General features: G+C 31.6%; 1 protein-coding gene across 4 annotated transcripts; it reads right to left on the bottom strand.

The window, feature by feature from the left end:
- Positions 1-1668: 1668 nt before the first annotated feature.
- On the bottom strand, positions 1669-18012 carry LOC131668648 (aquaporin AQPAe.a-like). 4 transcript variants are annotated; one of them, XR_009302307.1, is made up of 6 exons: positions 17775-18012; positions 10609-10796; positions 10144-10287; positions 8749-9234; positions 2667-2808; positions 1669-2575 (listed from the first exon to the last, which is right to left on the bottom strand). XR_009302307.1 is itself a non-coding variant. In XM_058942996.1 (5 exons), the coding sequence occupies exons 1-5, from the start codon at positions 17794-17796 to the stop codon at positions 2746-2748; spliced, it is 903 nt and encodes a 300-aa protein (XP_058798979.1). In that variant the 5' UTR covers positions 17797-18012; the 3' UTR covers positions 1669-2745. The 4 variants fall into 4 exon arrangements, 3 of the variants coding, with proteins under 3 accessions (XP_058798979.1, XP_058798981.1, XP_058798980.1); XM_058942996.1 differs by having other exon boundaries at positions 1669-2808; XM_058942998.1 differs by lacking the exons at positions 1669-2575; positions 2667-2808 and adding an exon at positions 5618-7219 and having other exon boundaries at positions 17775-18010.
- Positions 18013-19505: the final 1493 nt, after the last annotated feature.

Genomic DNA, 19505 nt, shown 5'->3' with positions numbered 1-19505 from the left:
TCGAATAAACCGAATTTTTCGCGTAAAAATTCGAATCTTGGTTAAGAAAGAGGCTTGTGGTTTCGTAAAAATGTCAGCAACGTGATCCACGACGAATGTCCCTGACGAAATGGGTCCTGATGTCAATGTGCTTCGATCATCAATAGAACATCAGGTTCTTTGCTAATTTGACAGCACTTGTATTGTCCGCTCTCAAAACATAAACAGCCGCCAGTAAACCTAGAAAGCCATATAATTTCCTTGACAGCTTCGCTTGTCGCTATGTATTCAGCTTCTGTCATCGATAAAGAGGTACTGTGCTATCGTTGACTTGACCAGGTAGTAACTCCTCCACTTTATTTGCAAATAATTCGCTGTTAATCGATCGTATCATAAACAGGTTGATCTTACAATATATTATAAGTATGAAATAACTACTATGGAACCTTTATAAAATCCTATTTTATTGTTTTAGATTTTGTAAGGATACAGGGGGGAGGATGATCGCTACGAGTATTCCTAATTTATCAATTATGTTTCATTAACGATTATTTTTGTAATCGATGTTTCCATTATAACTGTGAATACTTATTTCTTAAAAATAAAACATTTACATGAAAATCAATCTAAGTATTAAGCGGTTGGAAGGAATGAGTAAGAATTTTATTTGCGTAATTTAAAAAAGTAAAGAGGCTGAATGGCTGATGTTCAATCATTATATTTTTCAAGTACATTTTCCAGTATCAGCAAAAGAAATATCTCTTCAAGAATTGAGATTAAATGTTATACATAGTATTTTACGGAAAGAACCAATATTATTCGCTGGAAATCTGCGACGTAATTTAAATCTTTTTGAAGAATATACAGATCACGAGTTACGGTGCCCCTTAGAAGACGTTGAACTGAAAGCATTGTTAGACTCTAATTTAGGACATGAGATGAAAGTTAACGAGAGTAGCAGCCATTTCAGTGCGGGACAAAAAGAATTACTCTGTCTAGCTCGCGCCATTGTTAGAAAAAACAAAATAATTATTTTCGACGAAGCCACTAGAAACGTTGATCCCAAGACTGATACACTTATTCGAAAATACCATCCAAAATAAATTAAAAAAATATTCAGTTTTTATTATTGCTCAACGTATGCATATCATCATCGACAGTAACAAATTTGTTGTGATGGATGCTGAAATAATTGTAGTTAATGAAATTATTTATAAAATTATTATGGTTATTCGATATGATAATCTGAAAAGATATTTCAATTCTTCTATGAGTTTGATTATACTTATGCACCAATGCGAAACACTGATGGCATTCTACAGTATGATTTAGCCAATAAGTCCCGGCCACTACGAATCTCTTTGATCTGATGAAAATAATGAGTTTGACATCTATTATTCATAATTTTTCCATCGTATTATAATTATTTTAAAATAATGTCTATTGTAGTACTATGAAAGGGAATTTGAAGATGAAACTGACAAGCATTCAACAGATTTATATAGTTACTTTACATAATTGGAATTTGTATAGAATGAATTGATACAATGAGTTTTTTGAAAATTCAGTAATTCGGATTATGTGAAATTTGTATTTATTTTTTATTATATAATTAATTCACACGGCACCATATCAGTACATTACAAACAATTTAAATTGTATGTATCAAAGTTAACATTAATATTAACAACATTAAAAATGTTTCTGAGTATTACGGTCTATTGTTGAATATTCTAGTACTCAAATAAATATTTTTGTAAAACTAATATTTCGAAACTAAATTGAACGTATTTTTAAAATGAGTTTTCAAAAGTAATTTTCATAATTTTTCATGTTATTAGAGAACATCGTAAGTTCAAGTGCATAAAAGCTAAGAAACAATTGAATGTAATTTTAATTTTTACACATGAAATAAAAACGTGATCAGAATAAAAGTCATTAGCCTATGAAAAATGTTTATTTCAGTTACTTCACAATGGTCATATTAAACCATAGTTCTCGAAGCTAAAATTCCCGCGTAAAGTAATCACCACAATTAATCGGTACAGAGCCAACCACTACAATTTAAAAGCGTCTCTCTACAAAATTAAACTATGCCAAGACACCACTTGTGATTGCGGTTTCGAATTTCAAGACCTTGATCACATTCTTTGGCAATGCCCTATTTACGACAATTGTAGGATAAACTTCATTACAGATATTAAACGCTCTAAAATGTATCTTTCTTACTCTGGCACTGATCTACTTTTCAATATTCATGCTAATATCACTCTTAGCATATGTAAATTTTTTAAAGACTGTAACTTAGTTATATAAATATGCTTTGTAAATTGATTTTGTGTAAAAAAGAAACCTTTTGTATCTCTAGAAAAATAACCCAATAAAGGTTCAATTTGCTTTAATAAAAAAAAAAATTAATTAAAGTATCGATTATGCCAGTGTTATAAGTTAATCGTAAAGATATAAATATAAATATACTTATTGATATTGATTAGTTGACGCGTTGAAATCCTAGTCGGAATCACAATAATCCGTGCTAGTTAACTTTTTCGCACGAGTAAGAGCACCAAATAAACTGAAAACTGCAAATATCGTACTGTTGAACGTATTCATAGCTGAATAATTGGAAGGATTGTACGTTGTAAATTAGTGAATAAAAGGGTTGAAAAAGATGATGAAAAGGATACAAGGAAAAACGACGCTGACAGCCGTTGATTTTGCGGCAAGCTCTCCGCCGCAGAGCGCCAGCATTTCTCACGCTAGTCGTCACTGGCTGTTTTTTTCGGGCTGCATTACACGCGCACATAGAGCAGCAGCATCTCCAGCGGGCTGCAAAAGGGAGAGACATATATATATACGTATAGCAGAAGCGCCTGCCGGTAGACAAGCCGACGTGACGCGCGAGCGCTCGTGACTGCCGCAGCCGCTGGCGCATCTGTCACTGACTGTGCCAAGATATTGGGAGTCTCGCGTGTATATACGACGCACACGCGCGTACTCGCGCGGCCTCGTACATTTTCATTTGAAACAACGCAAAAACGAGCTGGAAAACTCGCTGTGACAGGCGGAAATCGCTGAAAAAAAAAGCCGCGTATCGCCAGCTACCATTTACGGGAGAGCGCTGAAGCCTCCGTCGGTGCTACGCGGTTCCCTCTGTCTGCGTCTCTACGGCTGTTATTCGTGCTCGGGAAATAGTGCGCGGCTTTAAAAGCTCTCGCACGCGCTGGATAAAAGGCTAAAAACGTTCAATGTCGACCTATCCCCTCCATATTTTCCTCGTTTTTCACCAATTCGCTCTTTTTATAACTGAAAATTTCATTTAGATCGCGAGTGGATTTGAAACAAAGTGGTCTTCCAAATCGTTTTGACGCGGCTCACCGATATAGTTTTCGTCCTTGCGATTTTAAAACAGGCCGAATGGATTTGCCAATATTTGCAGATGGTTTCGGATGAAAAGTTGAAGCACGCGATAAAAACATCAATGTCGGTTATTTTACAGTGAACGCTAGCAATTGTTCACAAACTGGATATTATTTGTCATCAAATGGCAGACAGCATAATTTTACAATTGAAATCTCGACGTAATTTGGTCATATGTTCATGACCATTTTCAACTTATAATAATTTTATTTTTTAATTTTATAAATAAGAATTTGGCTTTGTTTAGCTGACGAAAATAAAGATATTATAGGATGTTTCGCGCCCAAGATTTTTTGCTAATCACTTAGTGAGCAATTAACAAAGAAGATTAAATGTGGGAGTGAAGCAAATCTCGTACTTCGCCGAAATGCCACCGCAAACCACTCGTAGAAATGCAAATAAGCTCGAGCGACTGTACCGAGCAAACTGCACATTAGTTTTCTAATTGAATTTATAAACATTTGCAAGTGAACGAGCTGCATGTTCGCTCATGCTTGCAAAGATGCCTGCTCTCGAGAGACGCACCAAGTTGAAGGCGGAGCCCTACCCGCCTGACTCACGACGAACTTGCAATCGGACGCGCGCGCACCTTTCGAAGTTCATCTTGCAGCCCCAACAATGTTCTATAATCTCTATGAATTTACACCCGAGCGGCCTCGGGAGAGGACGCGAAACCAAAACCTTGTTCGATCTCGCAAAGTCTCGATTTTCAGATTCTGGAACAGAGAGAGAGAGAGAGAGAGAGAGAGAGAGAGAGAGAGAGAGAGAGAGAGAGAGAGAGAGAGAGAGAGAGAGAGAGAGAGATCCGTGGAGTTGATCTATCGATAACCGCTAGTTCAGTTTCCTGACCCGATATTCTCCGCTCGTTCCGCTTGCCCGAATTTCGATCAGTTTCAAACTTCCGATCTTGCCGAGTTCCTGCCCTGTTGTTATATATTATACTCGCTGCAGTCTCGGACATGCGGTTCAAATGGCTGCGCATCGTGCGTCTGTGATTGAGTCGCTCGACGAGCCGCATGTGAAGCACGTTCAAAGATTGATCAGTGATACGTTCATACATACCCAACAGCATTCAGTACAAATGATGCACGTCGAATGTTTTCATACAGAAAAAATATGCTTTTAAAATAACTGCCGACAGATTATTATATCAGTGCGCAAACGTTTTGTAGGCAGTAATTAGTGATAAAAAGATGTCTTTTATGCGCTAGTTTAATAATAATGTAATTTAGTTCATGAGAGTCGGAAATGAGGGGTGGAGGTGTGATCTAGAGATAAGAGTAAGATAACACTTGCTTTCTACCCCGACCACATAAAAAGCCTAATGTTTTAACGTGGGCACTTGTAAAATTGAAATTTCAATAATTTCGTTGCTTTACAAATTGTTTCAAACAACTGGAAATCTTTGTTATTTACGTGTATCGTTATCGTATTTATATAGTATATATTTTAGATAGCAATTTACTTTTACACTTTACTCTGGCTAATAACAAAAACAATACTTCTTTGCTCTAACTTGGAATAATTTCAAGTTCATTTCTCTAGCGAGTATAGAAAGTTTGTAGTGCATAAATGAGCATCACATCCCCGTCATTCCGAGAGCGTCGCGTGGGTTAAGTGGATCGGAAATTGCTACAGAGATTGAGGATACTCTGCAACTAATGTACTGCGAGAAGCTGGCAGCAACGGAACCTCACTTCGCTAAAATGAGCATAACGAAAGAAAAAGAAAGGAAGAGATAAAATCTGCTACACCGTAAATTTTACAGTAATTGTGAAGTGTTGATAAAAACGAAATAAAAATTGTTCCTTAAAATTTATTTTACTTTTACCAATTTGCGAGCACCTCATAGTACAATATTGATTAAAATTTATGTTACAAATTGATTTAAAGAATAACTATTACGGTTATTATTATTGTTACCTATTGGTAACCTATGTAAATTAAAAAAATCCTTATCTATTATAGATATCATTTCTTTTCTTCTGATAAAAAACAACTTGAAAGGATATGTACCTAAAGAAAGAATAATTAAAAATTTTATATAAATAAACATAATTGAAACTTGTGTAAAAAAATCTAGGGAAAGCATATGTATTTTAATGTTTAATCTAGAATCAATTGTTGGTGTGGTCAAAAGAATACATTTCGATTACAAGATACTTTTGTTGAAGGTCATATAAGAGAAGGCACGAATAAAGTTAAAAAATGTGAAAATTGTTATTATTTTATTCATAATTGTTTGTACACGAAATTTTATAAAAATATTAGTATTTCACTTTTACCCACAGTTTTATGTACACATTTACAAGTGCATATTATTATACTATTGGGCATATTTTAAGCAATAATTTACATAGTGTCAATACATATACCTTATAATTAGACTTCTAATTTAACGAAATATTGTATAATTCATTAAATTCAATTCACTAATTAATTAAAAATATTAATTAGTGGCATTGAAGTTTAAAAGCCTTTTACTTATAAGATGAAGTTAGAAGACAGACTATAGATCAGAAAAATGTATAAAATCAAATAGGAATGAGTTAACAATCTAAAAGTATTGTGATGACAGTTTCTTTTAGATTAAAGTGTAATTGGCAAAAAGATTCAATGCGAATATTAATAGAATTATTATGCACTTGAAATATGATTATTGCATTCCTGTAGGTGTTTTCACGAATGCTTTGATTGTTTTTCTACTGTAACATCCAAAGTTGTCAATCTATTAATAAACTTCAACTTTACATTATTTTATACTACATATTTTCAACAAAAAGCTTTTAACTAATATTTTATAAAACATACTTGAACAAAATTCATATACAACATCATATTTATCGAGTACTATTGTTCTATTGCAACTATAATTTTGAGTTTCATCATTAAATAAGACCTGATCAGTGATAGGTCTGTGCGAACGTCTTTTCCATCTTAATTATGACACGCTATTTTTATAAATAATAATGTTGTTAAAAAAATACAAATTAATTTTTTGGTACTGTATTCAATTTCTTTACAATAATAACAACTTCTTCACTATTCAAAACATTTTGCGTGATTTGACAACTCATATATTGAGGAATGAAGATCATTCTGTACTTACAGAAGTAATATTACATTTTATAAATAGCATGAGCTGAAAAGATTGTAAAAAATGCCTTGACCGAATAAACTTTTTTTGTGTATTTAGTCTTTTGATTTACCTTAAAAATATAACATGTTAATATAGTAAAACCTCTTAATTTTCTTATTGGTCTTCACGTAACATTTCACTTATAAAGTTAACAATTTCTTCTGCATTAATGCCATATCATTGAATATGAATGATTTAATTTGATTCGTAAAAAATAGTTTTTTAGATAGTTTATAAACATTTTTTCTCTATGAATCTTTTTATAGTTTGGCAATAGACCCTAAAGATTTTGAAAAAGTAATCACACTTATTGTATTTATTTGCGAAATCACACATTCTTCGTATTCAAGATGTACATTCATCTCATGATAAATTAATTTTTAACGTAAAATATTCATCCAATTGTTTAATAGAATTACTAAACCAAGAATAAAATACTTTCCTAGGGTCGTTTTTAAAATTTTCGGTATCTTTTAAGGTAAATTCAGCCAGCATGAACGTAAACTTATCTTTTTTACACATGTAATCACATACACATTAGTATCTTCTTCTACAGTCTTTTATTTTTTTATCACTTCAGTTCTTAAAAACATTTCGTGATGTTTATTACTTTCCTCTCTTGAATAATATCGAAGAGTGTTGTTTATTTAGTATATTTTTCACAAATCACAATCAAATGTGCTGTAACAAAAAGATATCATATTTATAAAAGTGTATTTAAAATATAAAAAGATCTAATTTTGATAATATATAATTAGTTTAAAGACGATAATTAATATTGATTACAAAAGATGTATTTTTGAATAAATTAAATATTATTTACTATAAATAAGCCAATACTTTTACATAGATACCTATTTTCTTACAATTTTCTTTGGAGTTTCTATGTGGCCGGCGTTAAAATTTATTGATCATTAATCAGGTTAATTTAATTTATAACATTATACTTATATATATAATTTAAACTTTATTAGTATTAATAAATGTATTCAACTTTTACAAATTACAGTAATCAATTAAGGGATTGCTTCCTAACTACCCCTCATAAATTTATAGTATGAACCGTGCAACATGCAAGCTCTACTGTTTTTATAAGATTATTAAAAAATAGCTTTTCTATTTTTTAACGGTAGGTTATAGAGATTTTTATATTAGAGAATTCCCAGCTTAAATAAATGACAAATTTGTTTGGTTACTTTCCAAGTTCTAGTCTTACCTCCTGATACTTGAAAATCTCAAGATTTCTAAATACAATGCTCAAAGTTTTCTCGACGGAAATAACAATGATAATTTTCTAATTATATGATGATGTAACCACTCCACTATCGCCTTTTGCTTTTATTTTTCAGTTCTTTTGTCAGTGGACGGCATAACAGCTGATACGATTAAATAAATGCTTTTTGTAGGCCGCGAATCATGCGTTTTCATGCATTAAATAATCTTTGAAAATGAATATGGTACGATAAAATAAAAGTCTTGAAGGGCCAAACTGCTTAGTCTGAGTAATCGGAGAGTAATCTTGACATCTGAATATAAATAACATTTGTTACTGGTAATATAGTCGGTAATTTTCAGATTTCCATCACCGAACAAGCATTTTAGCGCCACACTCGAAATTTATTTGTAACATAATATATTTACAAATAAAAAATAAAAAAATTAAAGATTCAAATCAGTATTGTAATAAGCAAAAAAACACGAACAAGCAATTAGTATATGGAAGATGAAAATATTATATTTACGTTTTATGATTAAAAAGATGTTGAAAAATTTAAGATGAGCATTCTTAAAAACAGTTAAAAATTTTAACTGTAATTTAAATTTAGGTATCATGTAAAAATCTCTTTCTGATCACTACATAATAACCGGCTATGAAAGCTGTTCTCTAAAAAAACAAAGAATAAAATTTGATTATCAGAGATTAAGGATTCAAAGATTTCACACATATGTGTGCATGCAAATATCCTAGTAACCTTGAATGCATATTGTAGCTACGTTGCAAGAGTAATTTGTAGTGTTTTAATTATTTAACTATTTTTTAACATCCTTTTTGAGTCAGTATCATTATGAAATATATGAATTTGTAGAGCAGCGCAACTATAATTGTGTTTGGAAAAGTACGTTGAATGAAACTATTCCCCGAACGCTCTATACCTTTGCGTAGAATATATAAACAAAAAAAGAAGACCATAAAGTTTAATGAAACTTACCTCCGGTTTGTGTGAGTCAACGCTGTTGAGAGCCACATTCTCCGGAATAGTCATCTCCTCGTCCTCGTCGTCCTTGGGCGAAAAAACAGTCTTGTAAGCCAACGAGGCGAGCAATGCACCTCCAATCGGTCCAAACCAGTATACCCAATGGTTGTCCCAATTGCTGTTCCATAGTGCAGGACCAAACGACCTTGCGGGATTCATACTACAGCCAGTGTAAGGCCCAACAGAAGTCGCAAGAGCACAAACACTCAGACCAAATTTAATGGCTACTGAGTCAGTATTGTGAGCGTTGCGCTTGTCCCACACGGCGCAGGCTATCAGCATGAGGATTGCTGTGGAGATACCCTCGATTAGAAGACCACTTAGTGCAGATACTTGGGGGTGCAAGTTTGTTACGCAAAAATTATCGTATTCCGGGTCATGAAGGCTTTCAGAGTCGGATGGGAATTTGAAGGCTGATAGGTAGCCAGCGGGTGTGATTGCCTGAAAACAAATCACACCGTCAATAAGTACTTTTAGCATCTCATGGAAAAGAAGACTCAACAATCTCAATACATAAATCACAAAAAATTGAGTTTTTTCTGAGAAAGTTTATTTAGTTACAAATTATTTTATACAATACAATCAAAGATGAAACTATATATTTGTCTATTACAGTGCGTTTCAGGGAACTTTCTCGTATAATACGAAACCGACCTTTGTTTTAATCAAACGAATAATTTTTTATATAAAATGAAAATATAACATTCTGAAAGAAAAATAATATTACATAAGTTGTTGATATGACGTTTTTATACGGAATTTTACGGAATATGCAGACTTATTTAAATGTTTGAACAACGTTGCGATAAAACTTATCTCGTCAATTGGTCGGATCATAATCTCACAAATGTATTATACGAAATAGCTACTGGAAATAGGGCATACATCTTCAAATTTTTATCTATCTAAAAATAACGAGACATTTTTACTCGCCAGTAGAAATATTAATTTATGTTTGATTATAATACTAACAATGTAAATTACGCGAAGCTTCACTAGAATACTATTTTTAAATTAGAATCAGAAAATTGTTGAACAGAAACCATTTCATTATGATTTTCATCTATTGTGTATTCTGAGTATATGTCGTTGGATAGTGTCTTTCGGATAGTAAATATATTTATTATAAAAGCTATTTTAAGAAATATTGAAAAATTGAAATTTCATTATATATCAATCAAGTATAAAGCTTTTTTATAATAATTTACGATCACTAATAATGTTGACAAATATTTATTACTCAAATAAAAATACTATATTTCAATCCGATGTGTACGAAAATTCTTTCAAACTTCTAGTCGTATATACGTCGCTTGATAAGACGATTAGTCTTATTATTAGTGTACTAACCTTTAGTAATCCATATCCAAGCACAGCGCCAATACATTGTGCTATAATATAGCAAGCCCCTTCCTGAATAGATTTCAAACCAAGTATCATTGACCCAACTGTCATCGACGGATTAACGTGTGCGTGACTTATGTGTCCAAAGCACTAGAAATTAAGCGATTAATTTACTTTCAACGAGGCAAAAAGTATCTTAACAATTTATTCTGCTAAAATAGTAAGCGTGTGTTTTCCCCATCAATATCTCTAATACATTAATATATTGTCAATAAATTATCGTTTTACAGTCCTATCTTTTACATTAGAAAACAATTAAATACTTCAATTTTATTTTGCAAGAGCTATTTATGTATATATATTAATGTATATAATGGGGCGACCTTAAATATTGGTAACTTTACAGTATAGTGTATAAAAATACTTTAATTAGTTTCTTAGTAATGCAATAAACGTGAGTATAAAAATTACCTGAATAACTATTAAAACTGCAATACCAAAATTCAATGTTGTTTGAATAACCACTGGTGTACCTGTAAAGCCTCCCATACATCCCAAGCATCCTAAGAACACTAGAATAGCCGTTCCTAGTACTTCAGCTAGAGATGATACCATTAAATCCTTGACAGATGATTTTCCTTGCACCATCTTTTTGAATTCTATAACATTAACATTACGTGAAATAAATGAATACGTTTTCATCTGAGGTCATCAAAAGGTATCATCTATGAAAAATTAAGTTAGTTATATAGTTTTGAGAAATTATTTTTGCTCTGACTGTAATGAAAAAAAACGATATAATTAGAGTTTTATGATTTGCATCATTTACATATCGTTAACGTTTTTAATTTTTGAATTTGAGAACTAGGCAACAATATTTAAACTGATAGATAGCACTTTTTCAATTTATTTAGAATAGTTAAATTCTTTACATATTAATTAGCATATATACATTGAATTTATTTTCCATACTTTTATGAACCCATTATCACCCAAGAAAAATCTAGGCTAGATAACACCAAATCGGATCACTGCCTAAATAAAAAAAGTTATCCGTGTTTTTCGTTGCGATTCCAATTGTTTATATTTTGTTAGAATATATCGCTTATACATTTTATAAATACATAAGAGCTATCACTCAAGTGTGTGTATTTTGAGGCTATTAATATGACGTTAATTTGCGTTTGCGATTTGTGTCTATAGTATAGTTATTGATGCCTATAAAGTTTTCTTTTACTTCATATCATTATCTGTTCCGGTCAGATGATTGTAGTTAGATAAGCAACATACACCAAGCGTAAATTTTATTTGAAGATTATTTATTCTTTTTCAGCATGTATACTTTATATCTGTATAATTAAGTTTTCTTAATAATTTGGTGAGTTAATTTTAAGTTTAATTATCGCAATACGAAATTTAGTTATATTGAACAATTTCAGAATTTCACTATTATTTACTGATGTTTTTCTGCAATATTTTCCAAAAACTCTTATGCGGTCGTTGATCCCACTTTACTGTATATTAATAGTGCTTCAAAACCCATTTTAGAAATATTTATCGCATGATGGCAATGTGCCATCTGAGTGAACGATAAAAATAGAAAAGCAATAGAAGAGCTTTGTATATATAAGAAAATCACGTCAAAATAGATAGGCAAAATAATGTGAATTGCTATTACTTAAGAGCTCAATATCTATCTCATTAAGCGCCACTTCTATTCAAGAAGCGATTCTTATCGAACACTTAATATCGAACATATTTTCCCGGCCAAGCTGGAAAACTGGCTTCGCATCTTCTTATGAAGTTTTACATATTTAAATAAGGCACTACGTACTCGTGTAGCGCAGACCGGATTCTCTCTTCTTGAATGAAATTTTCGAAGAAACATTCAACTTAATTTCGCTGTCATACAATGGGGACATATGTGTTTCGATACGGAAGCAGGTATATGATTGCATCTGTAACTATCGTTTATAGTTATGTTGTCATTGGATACGCAATTATCAATATTTTTCTCTGCAAATTGTCTCTGCAAAATTTCTGTCGAGACACCTGCGCACTATGATTGTGGAATAGCAATTTTATTATTTGGTATGCTCTACTATTCAACTGTACTTTTTCTAGAAAAATTAATTAAATGAGGATATAATAGTTACACGGGATGAAATAAATTCATGTTTATACCTAAATATGTGTACACTAAAAATATAACAGCAAGGTTAGCTTTTCCCCATTTTATAAGACTCTGTTTGATTAATAATAAAACTGTCATTCATTATATTTCGTTTTAATATAGAGAAGTAATTAAACATGTTATTCTCTTTAATTTGAAAAGATGTATAGGTAACATGAAACATAATGATTAGTAAATAACACGGTGTAGGATAATTTTAAATAATATATTACAAATTTAACTACCTAGATTTCAGACACAATGCTATTAGAATATATAATTGATAAACGACAATAACGTTCTATTGTAAAATTTGTTGTCATATAAGGTGAATATTATTCTAATTAATACAACTACATAAGTTCATTCAAAATCAACCATATGATTTGATTTTACAAAAACAAAACTGAAAATTTTTCAACTTGAATAATAATTTCATAATGTTTGTAAAAAAAAATTTTCAACAAATTTCGTAATAATTTGGCTTTATTTTTAAAACAACTTTGACTATATATTTTTATACTTGAGTTACAAGCGTAAAATTTTCATTTTGTGTTAAATGCGAGTACTAAAAATATCGTGGACAAATTCAGATACCGAGGTTATAGCAAAATAATGAATATCAAATTTCAAGAATTTTTTTAAATAAAAATTTTTTTATCAATGAGAAATATTGGATGGATTGTGGATTTGTATTTTGAAAATTAGCTGACCTTTGATTACTATAATATTAAGCTGATATTTAATAAAAGTAAATAATTCCATTTTGTGTATAAAATATTTGAATTCCGTAGTGCACTTTTAAAAAATGAAGAAAAACCCTTGAACGTTCAAGGCTAACTTCGATGTTAAACTGCAGTGTCTACTCCAGAACAATTTATCAACGGCCATCATCTTGGCTCAAACCAATTGGCCCATCCTGCTCAAGAGCAGACATAGTCACGTGAATAGTTCAATTTCACGAGTGCAGCTGCGCGATATCGCTAAATGAACCTTTAAGCTATCGCCCAATTCCATAGCGCACGACTGCAATGCAGATTATAAGGCAATTAGCAATCGCACTCCGTAGAACTATAATCTACCCATTAGACGGATGAACGCGAATAGCTGCGCTGACAAGGAAGATACTGTGAACTTGGCCATGGACGCACGAGTCTGCTAGTGTAGAGAAGATTGCGAGATCTGCTATTACTTTTTTTAATTGTCAATGCGTTGGAGAAAAAAAGAGAGAAAGAACTCATGATAATTTTCTAGCTACATAACACTTGGCGTCCGTGATCCTATGTTATTGCAGAAATTTATGCGGTTTGTCGTAATAACAAGCACAGAAATTGCTACTTTTGCAGTGTATACAAAATTACTTTGATACTTTGTTGGCATAAACTGATGCTGTTCAAGACCGTAACGAGGAAGTAAGGTTTTTTGTAGCTACATTGTTATTCAATATCTTACTTTAACATTGATTCTGACAAATTATGACTACAATTTTTATTTGAAATTTTTTCCTGTACATTCACTTTTTAATATAATATTTTCACTAAATAAAGGTAATTATTATAAGCAAATGTAAATACTATTGAATCAAATAAACTTATGCAACTAGAAGTATTTAGACGTATCACGACATACCGTCCAATGAATTAGATATCTTGGACATTTGATTAAATTTCTGCTGAAATTATACGTTAAATCTTAATTAGGCAACAATTGAAATCGATTAAATGCTTCATTTGACCTCAGGTGTATTCATCCATAGGTGAAATACTGTTTTCTAATTTTCTACCTTGATAGCAAAAATTTCAATGTTCGAGAATTAAGTCTACATATATATTTGTTTAATTCAAGAACATATCATTATTCGACCTACTTAAAACGAACCAACAATTTTTTATTCAAATTGTGTATCGTACAAAAGTAAGTATGATCTATTTCTAGTTTAAACAAAAAAAATGTCGTTTCATAAAAAGGAAGTAGTAATTATGTTATCTGATTAGATTGCTATCAATGCATCGAGAATCATTAAAATCTAATTAAAAGTGATTTAATGTTAGAATAAGATTTTTGCGTAATTATTAATGCTTACAAAGCAATTGTGAATAGAACAACGGATAATGTATTGAACGTTTGATGACTTTTACAATGTTTTCAACTAGATTAATATTAATTATTCATATCTTTGCTAGCGAGTGAATCAAAATAAAAATAACATTACACGTGCCCATGACTTTATTTATTGAAAACGTTGTTGAAACAACACTTGAACAAAACGTTTCTGACTCAATTTTCAAAGTAAACAATGAATCGAATTCATTAACCATTTTCAGATTTTATATAATTTTTTTTTGAAATCTAAAAATATATAATCATTTGATTAAAAGATAAATTATTTATTGTTTTTTTATGAATCACATTAATTGAAGGTCAGATTATAGAAAACATACAAATGATAGGCATCCGTCAAACCGATCAACAAAGTCGAAATAAATTTACGTACTGCACAAAAAGAAGATAAGCCCATATAAGAGGCTTAACCGAGAGGTCAGAGGTAACGGTTCGAATGTTCAATATGAAGTGCAAACGTAATCGTGTCATATGATGAAGATAATGTGAAATAGACATAACAAAAAGAGAAACTTTACGAGTTGAATTTTTGGCGTGCGGATAACTGCCTTTACGGTTTTATTGTATACATAAACTATTGAACACAACAACATGGCGCAAATTACCGTAGATAAATTCTTAGATAATACTAAGTTACTGTGCATAATAATTTGTGTGTATGATAAGACCGTGAACAATATTGTCCGCACGCCAAGTTTTTAAGTAATTCCGCTTTAAATTTTGCTATATAAGTACAATTGTACTTACAATTATTTGAAATACTTTACATATAAATACAAAAATTAATAGAATTATAAGGCTTCAATTGGCTGTTATATTTTCTTTATTTTATTAATTACTTGACATAAACCCGTATTTACCCATCGATTCAAATTCTTTTCCAGGTGAATATTTTCTTGCTTCGCAGCACACTTTTTTTACTTAAATGAATTTCAACATGTGACTTTTTCTTCCTTGATGAGGGTTTGTCCATCAAGTATAAAATATATTGATAGTGACCCTTAAGTAGCCCTCATGCTCACCCTCATATATTGATTATTCCAAATCAAAATCATATTAAACAGTACCGTTTAAAAATACCGCTTAGAAATATTAAATTGTTTTTGAGTTATAATGTAGATGAAACTAGTGATATTTTATTATTCGTGCAACAAATCGAATGATAAATAGTATTTTGTAATCTCTAGCGTTTTGTTTCTTTATAATAAATTTTAATAAAAGAATATATATATAGTATTCCTGAAAATATAAGTAAAACGGAGAAATAAGTTTGAAAATAAAGTAATAATAAAGTAACCATTATACAGTGGCAGTGGCAATGAAAAATACGTATTAACTCTAGATATCCCCACAGTTACTATGTAAATCCTTAATAGGAACTAAAAACACAGTCGGAAACATAGGATCCGATAAGAGCGTATGCTCCAATCAGGCAGATCGTGTTTACGCTCATTCCCTACTCTACTAAAAATGATGAAATAAATACCTAAAAAAGTGAAAAAAACTATAGATTAATGGCATGCCCAGCTTTGTATTCAAGTTTTAAGCTGGAAGTATAAAAAAATTCAATTATTGGATAATAGGGATTATATTGAAATTTCTAATTAAGATTTTCATGGCACATATTTTTATCTGGTAAAATATTTAGACGTGTTATCTCTTCCTTTTTATCTTAGACTGATATCAGAAATAACAATAAAAGCATCGTTAGTAACATAAATTATTATGAATGTTATGTTTGGATTTAAGAATGAAATTCGCTTGTTAATCATAAAACTATTTAAAATAACCGTAGAAAATATTGGAAGCTATTGAAAATTTATATCGTGAATTTAACATAATCAGAATTTTATTATTCTGCTTGAACATAATTTTACAGAAATTATACATGATGTATTTTATTTTTTGTGCTATTTTTATAACTTTTACAATGTGTAAGTATAATTTTTAGTTTCAATTTAAGGAATCGTAATTGAATATAGAATTTTTCAATTCATACTGATCTAGATAGAATCATATTATAGCGTCTCTGAATTACCATTTTAAATAGGCAAATAAGTTTGCGTTTTTTCGATTAGCATTTTAAAGATGCGCAGTCAAGTGTAAAAAACTCGAAGTCTCATTAAAAATCTCATTGCACTGAGATAAGAATGAGACACTCGCGTATTTAAAAATTTTTTTATCAAGTTTAAGAAGCAACATTTAAAAGTAGTTTTTAACTTGTATAATAAGGAATTGCAAAGATTAAAAATCTCGTTAATTTTACATTTATGAATTCTGACTTGATTTACGTCCGAATTTAAAGTCTTTGTAGAAACAATTTCGTATGTCTTATAAATAAATATAAAGGATATTGTAGTGAATGAGTAAAATGTGAAATCAATCATGTTCAAATTTCAATATAGAAATCAATGTAATACTTCATGGTAGTCTCATTTAAACGAGAACTGTAATTAAAAAATAATAATTATGCAAGATAATTTATATATAGTTATAGGCCTTTCAATAATTAATCACATTAGATTTACATTAGTGCAGATATATTGTACTACGCAAAATGTTATATGATACTTAAATCAATAAAAATAGTTTTGCATTAAAAAGCAAATGATGCAAAACATTGTGATATGTATTATCACAGCGCGTTTTATCAACCATGGAGTATTTTTGAAAAAACATTTCAAATACCAACACAGAATAAGATAGATTCCGAATCATCGTTATTTGAAGAAAAAACGTAAATTAAAAATTTATGCATTTTGCTACAAAATAAGTGATTTGCAATTTGTTTAAAGAGCTACGTAATTTGAAGTAACTTTTTCGTTTCCAATTGAAAATGTGTACTTATCCAATAAAAAAAAGTTTCATCAAATAAATTATCAGAGAATGGCAAAATTGTTTGAACAAGTTTGACGTGTAAGCTTTGTTTGTAGTACAATTACTTAACGAGAGTCGTCGGGTACTATAAAAAAAAAAGCCAGTGATATGAAGATCATTAAATTCGAGGAAAGTGTTACAATCCTAATAAGATAAAAAAAGCAGAAGCTATGAAGGCAGGTTCTCTCGGTTGTAATGATAGTGTCATGAATTTCGAAGTCACTAACACACAGCTGTCGAGCATATGCCCAAATGAATGTGAAAACAGACTGCTTATTCGAGAGCGGATCACCTTGAAGTCCGCCAGTTATTGAATAATCAATAATAATAATAATAATAATAATAATAATAACAAAAAGAGGAAAAGTGAGAGTTGAACATGAGTGCGAAGATTCGAGAATAGAGAGGAAGAGAACTAGTGTAGGAGAACGAACGACAAACGTAAACAAAAATCAGAGCAACTCACTGGAAGGCACACTGGAAGACATGTTTCACTATCGGGTTGCAGCTGCGCGTGTAGAAGTGACAGGGTGGCAGGCGCACGCTCAGTTCTGTGCGATCGATATGCGAACGGCCAAAGTCAGGGTCAACACGCGCACTTTGTACCACGACAGCACTGGCGATAATGCACGCGAGTATTAGCGAGAGAGCTGAACCGGCTGCGAGACTCGTGGCTGCGAAACTATCGCCTCAGCCTGTAATAAGGACGGAAAGAGCGCGTCGGCTTAATTCAGTCGAAACGGAAAGGGAACGGCACGTGGTGCCGAGGTAGAGGCGCCGCCGCGTTCAATCTCGCGCGTTTATTCAGAGTCGCGCAAGTGCGCAAAGCGAAGCATCGTTTATAAATATACCTGCACAGTCAGACGCCTCACTGCTCTGGAGACTGAGCCAGCGCCGAGGTGAAAGTTTATTGCTGCTGCTCAGGTTTTGCACAAATCTTTCCTGCTTTTATATTTAACTTCGGCTCGACTGTTCAATCGACGATTTCGTTTAATTTATTTTCTCAAATGCTGTAAATAGCAATCACGATAGATTATACTACTCGAAATAGATCGATTTTGGTATTTACTTTCATGCCTCTTCGTTCAATACGATAAAATACTTTATTGCCATTGAGTTACATCTATTTTTCTTCCATACAAGATCCATCTTTGTGCTTATCGTTAGAAATTATCAACCGTAATACTGCTTTCCTCGATCGCAAATTCATGAAAATTTAAAGTCTTGCTAATAATGATAAGGTGTAAATAATATTACTGCTAATGTCATTCATGTTCAGAATGAATGTTAAAATGAACATATCACTGCTAATTTTATTCATATTAGAAATGAATGATAACGTGCACAAATCGCTGCAAATTGCACTCGTCTTAGGAATGATATAACGTCAATATTTGATGAACCTATCACTTACAATTCTCCATATACGTTATTCTTTCGTTTCTTCGAGGAAAATCATACTATCGGATGAGTTGTGAAAAATATTCCAATATTTTGCATTTCATTAACGATACATTATACTAATCTCGTTAGTAATCAAAGTAGTAAAGCAGTTAATGTGTTCTCGTTATATAACAAAAATAAGGTTGCGATAAAGCACGAGGAAAACAACGAATATTTTATGTACGTAAAAGACCTTTCTACAAAAAAAAAGAAGAAATGACGAAATCCTGAATGCTCATCACTTTATGTTCTTACGTAAAACAATCGATATAGTCGCACGGGACTCAATCTCTTAACATCTTGGAATCAAATATAGTAAACATTTTATAGATATCTGGTGAAGAAGGTTAAATGAAATCAAATTAGCGAAAAACAAGCAGTAAATTTAAACTGTGACAATTATACAGGCTCAATGGTAATTATGATAATCAAACAGCAAGAGGTTCTACTTGGCAACTGAAAATCATTGGGAATTCATGGGGTCACCGTGCATTTGCGCGCAACTTATTCGGGAATTGCAGGTGACACATTTGACGGTGTGTGCGGTGAAATGCCATTATACGTGAACGCGTCTGGCTACAATTAAAACTTTCGCGCGGACCAAGCATCCCGTGACGGGGCTAATTTCCGGAAAACGCACGGACTAATTGCATTATTTCGAAATTCGTTAAGCTCACTCGGGACGCGCTGCTGACACACGAAAGGGGAGGGAAAGAGAGAGCAAATGCACGCAGAGCTTTCCAGCTGCATGTCT

Source organism: Phymastichus coffea, unplaced genomic scaffold, assembly GCF_024137745.1.
Source record: "Phymastichus coffea isolate CEN01 unplaced genomic scaffold, Cenicafe_Pcof_1.1 PCOF00082, whole genome shotgun sequence".
In the NCBI taxonomy this organism is placed as follows: Eukaryota; Metazoa; Arthropoda; class Insecta; order Hymenoptera; family Eulophidae; genus Phymastichus; species Phymastichus coffea.
This window is presented reverse-complemented; position numbering and strand designations above follow the sequence as displayed.

Bases quoted from the DNA above. Each gene is read 5' to 3' on its own strand.
- LOC131668648 (XM_058942996.1), bottom strand. From the start codon at position 17,796: ATGTCTTCCAGTGTGCCTTCCA. The intron at 10,797-17,774 runs GTGAGTTGCTCT...TTAATGTTATAG, and splicing joins GTCTTCCAGTGTGCCTTCCA to AATTCAAAAAGATGGTGCAA. The intron at 2,809-8,748 runs GTAAGTTTCATT...TCCCTTTTGCAG, and splicing joins TTGACTCACACAAACCGGAG to CCCGCTGGAGATGCTGCTGC.